Source organism: Papilio polytes, unplaced genomic scaffold, assembly GCF_000836215.1.
Source record: "Papilio polytes unplaced genomic scaffold, Ppol_1.0 DF821067.1, whole genome shotgun sequence".
NCBI lineage: Eukaryota > Metazoa > Arthropoda > Insecta > Lepidoptera > Papilionidae > Papilio > Papilio polytes.
The window spans coordinates 1,197,847-1,212,043 of NW_013528137.1; the positions used below are offsets into that span (position 1 = coordinate 1,197,847).

Below are 14,197 nucleotides of genomic sequence, written 5' to 3' on the forward strand. Positions count from 1 at the left end.
ACATCCATCCATCCATCCATCTAAACTTTCGCATTTATAATATTAGTAAGAAGTAAGATAATTCATAAGTAACCCTATTTTCAAAAAGATTCTGTTTAAGTCATAACCTTTCGGAGATTGGGCTTTGGGTTTAAGTGTATCAGACGAGACATTTAACTTCGCTCAACAAAAAATCAGACGAATTCACAAACTCTTTCTTTCGGGAAGTCAATTAAAAATGGAATTAACAAGATCCATTAATAATTTTCAATGATCTGAGTGAGATTTTTTATTTCCGTTTTGTTAACGAATTGACTGGCAACATCGACAGCTGTCATTGCAAAGAAATTGCGGCAAAGGGTTCATTAAACGTATCAAGGGCGCCAAGGACGGTAAAAGTTGTCGAGAACCGGTTGGATTTTTAACCTACATCTGAAAATCAGTTGCGATTCGTGAAAGGAATAAGTATACGTTTTAAGCATTAAAGTAAATATTATCAAGTGTACGGATTTTTATTACCTTTATTACGTAAATTTTCGGGCTGTTTTTAATGAGGGCCGATAACAAACCTTCTTGCGTGCAATGAGGAAGTGTCACAACCTTCAGACTTTAAGACCGTTTTTGATTATTCAATAATGTAAAGATTAATTTTTATGCATTTCCCTTTTGACTGTTACAGTTTTGAATACGAATAATATAGCGAATTTATTATATTATACAAATTACATAGATAAACTTTTCTTTGCCTATACATCCTAAACAAATGAGCAAAAATGTATTGTTAACACTGTTTTATGATAAGAAATGATACTACATTTAGTTGTTTTTTGCCATGTTTTTTTTTAGGAATTTGCCTATAATTGTTTGGTTTATTGTCAATTTTTTATTAACTCCCGTGAAATAGACGTGACAAGAGATGAGGCCAGGGAGATGACAATAACATAATACGTTTTTGTATGAGTTTCGTTAGTGAAAGAAAAAACATGTTCACCAAAAAGTATTAAAAAATTTATCGTACAATTTTCAGCTTTTGAGAATTTTAAAATATCCATTAAGATATTAAAATTTCAGGACATATGAAATTCTAAACTTGCCTCTATAAATTGAGGGGAACATTGTGGGCTGCCTTGGGGAGGGCAATGTCTTTTGTTCTTGCTAAGAGCGCTCGGTGCGGCAAGACTTGTGTTTGGATAACCAGTTGCTATATCTACAAATATGGAACAATACACGACAAAGTTTACCTTTTGTGACGTGAATTCTGCTTGTGCAAGCGTCGAGCACGGTTTTTACGTTATTTTTAAACTCTAAATTGGCATGACTGTGCTATTTTTATAGTCGAGTAAAGCTTTTCAAATCTTGAAACGAAATATGATCATAAACTTACGAAATGCAAGAAAAATATTTGTTTTCAAATTAGAAATATGGCAAACAAAAACAGCCTCGTTAACGCTATCAAATATTCTGTTGGAATAAATTAAATATTACATTAATATGCAAATAATTACGAAATATATATTTTAGATGTTTACACTCTTATTGTACACTTATTAAGAAAGTCAATTAAAAAATCTCAATAATTACGATTTTAGTACATCGTTAGCTTACGTATTCTGAAGTCTGAACCTTTGTCAAGTTATCCAGCAGATTTTAGTGACTATTTAGAGTACGTAACGCAACCTAAAAGGGTAGGCAAAGAACACGGAATTCCATTTTTTCGCGATCCTAACACACTTCTCGAAACAATTGAATAATCTGTACAGATATCACTTGTTTAAATAATGCAATATTGGATGAAAATGAAAATGGAAATGAAACTTTACAATTACAACAAAAATCTTTCCTATATTTAACATATACGCAGTACAGACACGAGTTTTACAGTGTCAAGGGTAAGATCATTTTCAACCTAGACCCGTGAGCAAATATTTGATAGCTATATAGATGTATACTATGACCACTAGGTCACACATAGTGACACGAGTGTTTGTCAATATTGAGCATTGGTGTTCAAACTGTTCCCAAGGATGCGTATCGAAACACATTTAATGAAATATGAAGAAATGACGCCACTACACATTGGTAATTAACCAAAACTAGATAACTAAAGTAGTTATTTCAGATTTTTGCACTATTTATGAGAATTGAAAGCAATAGTTAATAAGTAAATCAATATGCAATTTAGGTCTTGCTTGTTGTACGCATAATTACCTTTCTCTTTGATTTCTTAGCAAATCCCTATTTAATCCAACGCTAAACAAGTTCTCTTGATAGATTGGTATGATATACGATCCATAGTTCGTCCGTAATGATAAACAGATTAATAAAAAAGTGTTTAAAACTGAGATTTTGATAAAGAATTCTCTCTTTTTTGTCCACTATGTTTTTTGTTTCAATATACATGATTGGAGATTATATTTTGATCTGTTCAATCTACCCTTAATACTCGTAAGTCGGAACAAGTTTGCACATACATATTCAATTTTATCGCTAATCGATCCGTACAATGATTCCAAAAAAAGTAATTGATGGATTTAAAATAAATTAATTCATTTTTTTTAAATTCATTTTTTCATTAATTCATTGATTCATTCGTCGGGCATTCCTAAAGCGCACTACACACGCTCGGTTTTATCTGAACAGTCCGATAAATCTAACAAAACTGGTTACTATTCAGTTCTCAGTTTTGCTTACACACGTTAGATATGACCGATCCGACTGTTCAGATGAAACAGAACGTATGAAGTGGACTTTAAACATTCCGTAAACATTCTCTTTGAAAATATGTGTGGATTAAGTAGAAAATCACGCTTAGATCTAAAAACTATACTAATACTGAAAAAAAAGATTTGTTTTGTATGTAATGAAATAACTCAAAAAAATTTAAGCCGATTACTAAAATACATTGACCATTAGAAAGCTACGTTATTAGTAACATATTTAAAATTTCACGTGGACGAAGTCGGGAACAGCAAGTAGACAATATATTGAATGAAATAAACGTTAAAGGAGCGTTAAAAGGGCATGCAAAAGCAAAAAAATAATAGTGTCTTGTATGAAATATGTCCTGTCTAACGATTGATGTAAAATTCGTGATCGCAAATAAAGCGATGTAGATCCGTCAAGGTGAACACGTCATAGGTATTTGTATGAATGTAATAACACTTTCTCCTTCAGTAGAAAATCAAAACCGGATCCCGTTATGTTATTTGGTCCATACAAGATTGAAATTGCAATGTAATACTCTCATGTGATAGTTTAATTTGAAAGCTATATTCAAATGATGATTGTTGCATTAATTCTTTTTTTAATTTCATGTTAAGGAAATAATTGAGTTTCAGAAAAAAAAACTTTAAAATGTATAATAATAAAACATATATGAAAATATAAGTACTTAAAGTTGAGAGTACTAATTGTTTTATTAAATCAGTACTGACATTACAAATAGAAAATATACTGAAGAAATAAAAGTAATAGTGTTTAAAAGTATTACGGATTGTTCTTTTCTGATGTATACGTTTTAACCTTTTCTTGATACATTTTATGTTTCGCTTCAAGTTTTTTTAAAGCACTAGACGGTCGTACTCCACTAAAATTCACCATAAAACTAATATGGACAGGCGGTACATCATCTGTTTTATCCACCATTTGAATAGTTTTGTATTGCGCGGATTTCTTTCCTAATTCATGTTCTTCTTGATTTTTAGCCCTTGCTTTGTGATCAATATTGTTTAGTTTAGTTTTAGTTTCTTTCGATTTACTTTGATAAACATTGTGTACTTTGTCAATTTTGTCTTTCTTATATTTGTCTTTTTCATTTAAATAATTTTTGCTGTTTTGTGTGTCATCAGAAAATCTAAACCCACCTCTTGTTTTTAAAAAAGACTTTTTTTCTTTATTCTTCTTAACTAAGTACGAAGAATTTGTTGCACATTCGACTTGTTGATTTTCAATTTTACTACTTTGTTTTGCAGATGATTGCCTCTCTGTTTTCTTTTCTTTCTCTAATTCTATTGACTTTTTATAAATCTTCACTCTGTTTTCCATTCTAACCTTTTCGGAATATCTCTGGAGACTTCTGGCTCTTTCAAGCCTTGGTTTTATTTTCTCCATGTCTGGCCCTAAGCCACCTAACTTGACATTATGCAGTATCTCAATGGTGGCCCTTCTATCTGTTGAATGTGATACACGTTTAGGTAGAGATGCTTCAGACACACTCCGCAAATTATCTTTCTCGCTTACTGACTTATTATCATTATCTTCGGTCAAGCGATGTTCGAATTCAAAAGAATTATCCAAATATTGGTTACGTTCTTTCTCCAATAGTTTAGCGTAATACATTTCATTGTATGACTCGGTATTATGAAAATCATTGCTCACTGGATAGTTTGTATCCTCTCCAATACTTTCTCTTTCTGTGTCACCAACCTCAGGTGATAAAGAACGTATGTCTTGTTCCAATGGCGTATCATCGTCTAGTTTTAAGTTATTCTTTTTACGAAACACCTCTAAGTAGGAAACTCGCGGTGGGTTAGTCGTTCGTTTGTTAATCAAATAGTTTTTAACAGGTTTGTTGGTAGATTTTCTATCATCAGTGTTGTGATTCCATCGTTGTGCCTTTGGTACTTTTATCAATACATCTTGTTCATAAAACGGCACTAGTATTGTGTCAACATTCTCATCGACGTATTCATTTTTAATAGACGCTTTTTGTTTGAAATTTTCTTCTAAACTATCCAAGGACATTTTGCTTTCGACGTCTGAATTTTTTGCCATTTTTCTCGATTTAAACGACTTTTTTCTTTTACTCGTAAAAAGATAGGATGTCATTTGAAATGACAATACAAATTTATTTTCATAAAAATTGACAAACCGCTATGAAATAAGGTCTTATATTTTTTATTGTTAAAAATACAGGGTCCAGAAATTAATTAAAAATCATAACTTTCATAGAATATTTCAGGGTATAACTACATTGCTTGATCATAACATTAATTAGTTTTAAGGCAACGCATCTATGGGTATTTGTCGCTTCGCATCTATCGAATTCAGGAGGCCGCTTGCTGGTGCCATATTATGATATTAAAAAAAACTAAACAAAGGCTTGTTAAACTCCGGTCAACCGAACTATCACAGAAATTGACCACTTTCAAATACTTACAGTTTAGAATATCACAGAAAATTAAATTAAAAATGGTTGAATCAACAAAAATCACTCACTTTAGCATAGCAACAGACAAAACTGATTGGGAAACTGCAACAAAATGCGATATAAGGAAAATAAAATCGAATGAAGTAAACACGTTTGATTGCTTTCAAATTAGATCATAAATACATAATGCAATATTAAAATATCGTTTGAACATCTTTATAAAGCCGTCAAGCAGGAAATGGAACTCATTACAGAAACATCTGATAAATTTATAGTAATTTATTAGGTCATCTACTTTATATAGATATTTTTAGGTGTTTTAATTTTATCTTTATGGTATTCGTGACATTTAAAATAAAATTTGTAACAGCTAAAAATGTTAATCTAAAGTGTTCAGAATATAAAATAATTACACGTTTAGTTACTAAATATTTGACGCATAAATGACTAAAGAGCACCTAATTTTTAACTGTATGTAAATAATGAAGGGATATATGAACAGTAGACTATATCTGTATCTACACTATCTATACTAATAAAATAAAGCGTGAACACTACTTTGTGGAGTAGGATGTCAGCAATCACAGCATAATTTTAAATAAATAATTCTTTAATAAAAATCCATACATTTATGACACGCTTTAAGCTATATATTTTCACGCTATTAAACTTAGGGGGTAAATGAATAAGAAAAAACCTTCATGTGGGAAAGGGACCATGAACTACAAGCTACCAACATTATGAAAGTAAAGTTATTACGGTAATGGTAATTTTGACATTTGCTATTGAGAAATGACAAATGTAAACAGCAAAATAAAGTTTTTATAATTTCATGCGGATAAAGCCGCGCGCGAACAGCTAGTCGCAAATAATTCCACAAAAAATACTACTTCAAAAGTCTAAACAAACTTTTCCTGCCATCAACTAAATTATAGTAATCAGAGAAATGGAAATGAATTCAGCGCTCGAAGTTAACAAAACAATTTTCATAGCTACGACATAATGACGTTCATCCAGAAAGTAACAAAGAAGTGTACATTTGCACGATCCCAGTTGGGCTAGTGCCAAAACTCAGTGATAAGGGATTTGGGGCAAGCCATTCAGTTAACGGATTTGCGTTTGTATTACCAACAGTATTGTAGAGTTTATATGAAGTTGTGATTGCCCAGTTAAAATTTGGTAAGCGATCTTTTGTAATGTTGATAACAACTATGACGTCGTAGTTCAATATTATTTTTATATTACTAGTATTATTAGCATATTTACATTAAATCAGTGATGCATTAATAATACTATACAATTAACATATATATTAACTTTTGTAACTTCATCACCAAAATGAGATGTCAAGGTCAAACAAGGTGAGTGTGACCGTAGGTGTCAACTGACAATTAACCATATAAAGAAATATTGTTATCTCTGTCTTTGAAAAGAAAAAGAGAGGGATAACAACATTTCGACAGCAAAACGCCTAGAACGGTTTGCAAAAAGTTTCTGTAACGTCGACAATTGTGCAGCCCTGTCGGGCGTAAAACCAACAATGTCGATAACATTACGAATAGTTTCTTACAATTTTTGTTAAAGACAATGTACGATTTTATAATATAAACATACGTATATGTACAGACATATATAGAACGAAGAACTGACATATATAGAAGCTCAGGCTTCCGTCAATATTGTCGTGTTAACAAGCGATCATCCCGAGATTGAAATATTTCTTTTAAAACACAAATGAGTGAAACAAAAAGCTGTAGGTGGGAACGTTGAGACCTTATATTGCGATAATTTCAAAGGTGAACGAGTTGTACGTTTCATCCTCCTTTATATAGGGAGCGTCCAAGGACAACAACTGAGATAAAATAGATTTAGAGCAGTTTTATTCAAGACTGCACCATATATGATACGCTAAAGTCGATGAATTTTGTATTATTAGTTAGTTTGCATAAAAAATAAGACATAACTGCACTCAGCGAATTTTAAGAGTTACATAAGTAGCCCCTTAGTGTGAATTACAAAACACATACTAAACTTTAGCTAAGAAATCCCTTAGTAACATTGATGATAGTAATACTTAAGCAATAATAAAAATAGAGTATCTCGCTGATATAATATTTTTGTACTACTTTTCATACTGTTAAGAAGAAAATTAGTACCGCGCAGAATTGGCGCAACACTGGCTTTCGGCATACGTCACATCCCTAACTGTCAGCTGTCAATGTCATTAGACATATTTGATTTTTGCGCGCGATCCTGGCGAGAAGTGTGTCTCTGAGTTTTTAAGTTATCACGATAGTATCAATTTTAATTATAAATTAACATATGATCTATTTAAAGTTATACATATTGTGATACTTGTAGTGTTTTTATTACTAATTTCATGTTTTAAATGTTCAAAAACTTTTGTTATATCACCCAAAATTGACTATAAAAACTTACGTAATAAACCAATCATATATTAGACATGAAAATAGGTTAATATACAATTTTAATGCAATCTAAACGAGATGGACATATTCTAGACTATTCCACATATTTATTCATATAACTTGTTAACCTTACACAAATTAAACAATAATAAAACATCACGCATCAAACTAATCAGATGAGCATTGACATTTAAAACATTGATTTATAGATGAAACCCAAATGACACAGTTATACTTAAAAAATGGAAACAGGTGTGTCAAATGTTAACCGGTCTATAATTTTTAAATCCTTTAATTCTTGGATATGTCTTGTTTATTAGCTTAATATTTTATTATTAAAATGTATCACATAAATTATATTACGAAATATTACTCTTATATTCTAAAAAAACCTTAGTTTTTCAAATGCCATGCACATTTGTGAGTTCAAAAGTTCAATATTTAAATGTATTGATTTAATTTCGATTTTTATGTTTTAGAGGATTTTCTATTAAAGACATCAAGATCAGTACGGTTATGAATAAGGGATATTTAATTTGTACGCATTTAAAATTATATTTAACTATAGGTTTGGTAATTTTATAATGAAGTACAAAGAAAGATTTATTTTTTTATATGTATTGAAATAATTGAAAAACTACTGACTCAATTTCAACTACAACCACTTTAACCAATAAATAGCTACGTCATGACTGAATAATATATGCTATACGTTTATTAAAAAGAAACCTTTAGTTTCTTTTCTTCTTAAACTAGTCATACTAATATTATAAATGCAAAAGTTTAGATGGATGGTTGGATGTTAGTTAGAGTTTGTAGCCAAAACGGCTTTAACGGATTTCGATAACATTTGGTATCAATGTAGAGGATAGTCTGGAAGAACACATAGGCTACTCACTTTTGTTTTTTTGTAATTCCACGCAGACGGAGTCGCGGGCGAAAGTTAGTACCTAATATTACTAGGAAATAATAGAAAAGTATTTCCTATTAATCGACTTCAAGACAGAAGATGTTCTAGATATATCTCTATTTCGAAGAAAGTTGAAGGACGATAAATCGAAGTCTGTCGTAGGTGTTTTATATGAAATGTCCGAACAAGGTGACACAAATTAGGATCGTATATATAAGTGTAATATATTTAGCATGATATGTGGCTCAAGGTGGAACGCTGGTGCCAAATTGACAATACTCGCTGTTCAAGCTTGAGTGAGGCAAGGTCATGAACATACACTTAAGTCATCCCATACAGACACTTTATATTTTTAAAACTTACTAACGCCCGCGAACCCGTCAGCGTGGAATTAATAAAAAATGAGTAGCCTATGTCTTCTTCCACACTATCCTATACATCTATACCAAATTTCATCGAAATCCGTTCAACTATTAAGGATACACACATCATCCATTCATCCATCCATACATGTAAACTTTCGTATTTATAATATTAGTATGAATTATAAGCCGTTTATAAAACTATTCTACTAATAAACACCATTTCCAATAATATAATGTTTCTAATGTTTTATACGAAAGTTTTGATTGATGGACTGAGTATAAGTTATTTTCTACTACCGCTCTAATGAAGTCGCGTGTAAAAGCTAGTAAAAGTGTATTATTATAAACATTTCTATTTTAGAGATTACAACTAAAGTTAACTAATGTCCAATTATTAGAAATATTCATATGTTATTTAACCTCTGTTAAAATAACTTTCATATTAACTATTACATCTTTATTTATCGAGATATCTAAAATACATAAAGAATTTGATGAACTGATAAAGACCAAAATGTTTCAATCGCATATTATTTTTAAAATGAATCATTAATCTAAGATGTTTGCAGCAATTATTTTTTTAATTCGCTCTACATTATTAATTAGATATGCATTCTCATACTCCTGAGAGTAATTTATCTTGAATTTGCAACTATAATAGCTATAGAATTGGGTCTAAAATGCAATACGCTAAACTGAGGTTCATTTAAACCGATAAATGCACTTGGCCCACATAGATGTTAGATTCCGTTTGTAGTTATTATCAAGTGATTTTGAACCTTACTATAACGGTATAAAGATGAAAATAACTTTGTTTTACTTCAAGGCACGTAAGGTGTTAATTAATTTTTATATTCGATAGCATCAACATATCAATCTTTAGGATGTTCTTTATTTGTTTGAATATCAACTTTGTTATAATTATATGTTATGTTCAAGCTTCGGTTAAGAGTCTATGGTTCAGTGGTTACACTCCAGACTTATCAATACTAATGTAATAACTCAAAAACTACTGGGACGATTTCAAAAATTCTTTCACCATTGAAAAGCTAGGTTAACAAGAAAGGCTATAATTATTATTTGATCTCATGCCTACAAAGTCGAGAGCAACAGCTAGTGTCTATAATTCCGAGTTCGATTCCCCTCTTGTATGTTGTATAGCTAGCTTCTTTTATTACATTTAGGTAATGTACTAATAGTCAGTTTTGAAGCATTCTTTATGCATTTGATAATGTATTGTTAATACTAATGTTTATTTATATGTAAATGCGAGGCACTAATATTAAATTAGAATGTATGTTCGTTGACTTTGACTACGTAGTAGGAAATGCATTCAGTTCTAAAAGTTAATTGCAATTTTAATTAGTGCTGAAAGGTTCGAGTTAGGTTTAATCTATACTAATATAATAAAGCGTAAACACACACTTGTTTGTTGCCTAAGATGTCAGCAATCACAGCATATTGTTGAATTTTTTTTAATAAATAACCCTACACTTACGTCACGCTTTAGGCTACATATTTTCACGCCATTAAACTTAGGGGGTAAATATTTTGGATAAAAACCCTAATGTGGGAAAGAGACCATAAGTTGCTGCCAACCTCAAGGATGATTGCCATGATTTGTCAAGTCATGTCATTTTGACATTTGCTATTGATAGTTTGACAAATGTAAATAATAAAATAAATCATAATTTCCTGCGGATGAAGCCGCACGGGAACAGCTAGTTGTAAATAAAAATGCAATTAATTTCGATCGAGGATGTAATGCAACTTTATCAAAGGCCGTAAACGCATTTTCCGCCATCGTGTTTTCGCCGCTCGTTTGTTTCCCGAATAAAAAAACCTAAGACAAACGTAAAATGACAATGAATGAAAAGAATGACTTTTAATTAAAATATGATTTTCCTAGAGGAACACACTAATATTATAAAGATTTGTATTTTTGTATGTATTGAAATAACTAAAAAACTACTGAGCCGATTTCAAAAATTCTTTCATCATTAAAAAGCTACCTTTCGAGTAACATAGGTACATGTATTTTTTAATTTCATGCGGACGAATTCGCGAGCAACAGCTAGTTTTATGATAAAGTTAAGAAGTTTATTGAAATGATCAGTAAGAAATGTTACTTTTTGTTTCAAGTTCCAAACCAATGCGTAATTAAATTACGAATACATTATTTTTTCTGCAATAAGGCGTTAAAGCTTAGCACTAATTGACAGACTGAATATATTAATAATTCAATAACGTACGTGTTATTCAAATTGGTCAGCTGTTTTGATATAACCATTATTAATTGACATCTCATTTAGATTATAATGATCAGCATTTAGTGTCTAAGTAAATTAGAAATATAATGTAAGTTATATAACGTCCACATGTATACCAAGAATTTTGTAATTAAACATTGACTGTAGTTGACCTACAGTGGTGACCTAGCTTTATTTTTTGTTACAAACGAAGGTCGTGCATTTGCATGACTACGATATTTCTGTAATAATAGACTTTGAATATATCATAGTACTAGTTTTCGCCCGCGACTCCATCCGTGCGGAACTAAAAAAACAAAAGCAAGTAGTCTATGTGATCTTACAAATTATGCTCAAGATCTAAACCGAATTTCATCCAAATCTGTTTAGGCTACAAACTCTAACAAACATCCATCCATCTAAACTTTCGCATTTATAATATTATGTAAGAAGTAAGATGGAAATCGGAACAATTAAAGCGCCTGTTACAATTAGATACTTCACTGAAAAAAGTTTTTTGCCCGCAAGAAAAATGAATATAATTACTAGCAATATTTTATTGGTATATATTATATCTACAATTATAAAGTATAAAATGTCAGAGAACGCAAAATGTAAATATAAATGCTTCACGACAGTGTAAACCTACAATTTTATCGAAATGAATGCACTGAGAATAAGACACAGGAATGGGCTCGACTTTTATTTACGATCATAAGTCACGAACAAGTCATAAACATCCATACACGCACTGCTCAGCTGAGGGATCTCTTAACATTGGTTTATGTGGCAGCTGTAAATTTAAAAAAAATATTGATCTATATAATCCGACCGACATATCTTGACATAACAAAATTGACATCGGTATTTTTTACTTGCATTACAGCTTTTACTATTTAAAATTAAAATAAGGCAAGTCGTTTTTATTTACCTGGTATCGTTTTTCGATTATTATTACTTAGTTTATTATCTTTACTTCTATACTATTATTTTAAAGTGTAAACACACACTTCTTTGTTGCCTAAAATCTCAGCAATTACAGCATATTTTTTAATATTTTTTTTAATAAAAAGCCCTACACTTACGTCACGCTTTAGGCTATATATTTTAACGCCATTAAACTTATGGGGTAAATATTTTGGATAAAAACCCTAATGTGGGAAAGAGACCATAAGTTGCTGCGAAAATCAAGGAAGCAAGGTTGTCATGTCATGTCATTTTGACATTTGTAATTAATAATTTGACAAATGTAAACAATAAAATAAAATTTTCATAATTTCATGCGGATATCGCACGGGAACATCTAGTCTATTATATAAAGATGGCGCTGTTAATAAGTCACGCCATCTTCCTTATTGAAATAAAAGGCATTTTAATCCAATTAGATTTTGTTGATACATAAATTAATATTAATTACAGTTAATTTTCGAGAAATGTCATAGGACATAATTAATATTCAAAAGTATTTGTGAATAAATCGTTCTATTTTATTGCTTGTATTAATTCATCAGGAATTTTCGGCGTAACGAAAAATATCAAAGATGATATTTCCTGGTTGACATAAATTAAATATTACAATTTAAATAACAATTAACTTAACCTTTTACAAATGGCCGGATACATAAATCTTTAACTGTTATAATGGTTTTTGACATCCGGTCGCATCTTTTTGAAAATACAAGTTCAAATTTTAACAAGAATTTAGTAAAGATCAAGGTAAATTATGGGTAATATATTTTTATTTCCAATCCAAGTCTTATTATAAAAACTATATTGAAATATAATTATCATAAATGCCTCTGTTTGTTATTATTATGAGTTTTTTATATATCAAGCAATTTGTAATTCCAGAGTTTTTGTCTAATTATCTAGGTTATATTTTGAACATGTATGTATTTAAGGAAATCTATGAATTTTTATATTTTTAAGGTCTCAATAAATGAAGAAAAGCATAAATGCAAATATCCCTTGTATATCAAGATTAAAAGATACGTTTATTATATTTGGCGCCGGGCCACCACTTATTAACCGTACTGTACCATCTGTGTGGACAAGAGTACTTCATTTTAACATAAAAATGTGAACGCCTCAAGTAAAAAAAATAAATGTAGGTATGTATATACTTTACAATAAAAGCTTAACATAAATAAGAAAACAAAACAAAAACGTTGGTATTTTAAGAGCAGGCGTACACCTTTGACTAAACATTTGCAAAACGGTTGTGCGATTGTCGATTTTTCAACTGTTTAGTTGCACAACTAAAACTTAGTAGGAGCACCTCCATATAAGCTTATAAGAATCAAAGCGAGACTAAACAGTTGTGCGATGTTTTAGTCTAAGGTGAGCACGCTCTTAAGTTGTAAGTAATTGCATATTATGTAGTTGTTATAAAGTACGCACCGCCCGCTGGCATCCGAAATAAATTAGCAATTACTGTAAACATTGCCAAAACATGTTTTATTGTCTGTCTCTATCTCTCCCTATAAATAAACTGAGACCACTATGTTATTTTAAATGTTTCGGCAATGAGAACTCTACACTGCAATTCTTGCATTAAATATCGCTTTTTACATAATTGTTGTTGCCTTAATTGGATTCCTCTTCATTCAAAAATTAATGTTTATTTTTACTGATTTATGGACACGTAAGTAATTTGGTAGATGTTAAAAGCTATTTACATACAAAACTGATGCATTTACAATTGTATCGACATCGAATTTATGAAAGAATGCTAACAAACAACCATTTATAGTTTTATATTACAATAAATAAATAAACGTGAATAATACTTCGTAACCTCATGTTTAGTGAATTTTAAATCATGTCGATTATTTAATTTTCGTCTTAATATTACAAAAATCCGTTTCGCAATGATGAGAAATGGCGGACTTGGAAGTCATTACTTTTTTTTAAAAGATTTTTTGGTTGCAAATATTTAATGGCCAGTCAGTTTTGTTGCCATATGAAGATAAAAGTAATTTAAAAATGTTTATTAGTAACTCTTTGGAGAACATTATTACAAGCATATAAATTTGATAACAAAACGATTTTCAAAATAACCAAGCAGACGGTAAAATAAGCAATATTTTATGAACGTCTTTTTAGCTATATCATTT

The 14,197-nt window shown here is 30.4% G+C and overlaps 2 protein-coding genes across 3 annotated transcripts in view; one reads left to right on the plus strand and one right to left on the minus strand.

Annotated features, from left to right (window-relative positions):
- Positions 1 to 14,197, plus strand: part of LOC106109805 (brevican core protein-like) — a 62,481-nt gene that overhangs the window by 17,226 nt on the left and 31,058 nt on the right. The gene's annotated exons all lie outside the window — the stretch shown is intronic.
- LOC106109804 lies at positions 3,451 to 4,807 on the minus strand. Its single transcript, XM_013291417.1, has one exon. The coding sequence runs from the start codon at positions 4,804 to 4,806 to the stop codon at positions 3,466 to 3,468; it is 1,341 nt and encodes a 446-aa protein (XP_013146871.1). The 5' UTR covers position 4,807; the 3' UTR covers positions 3,451 to 3,465.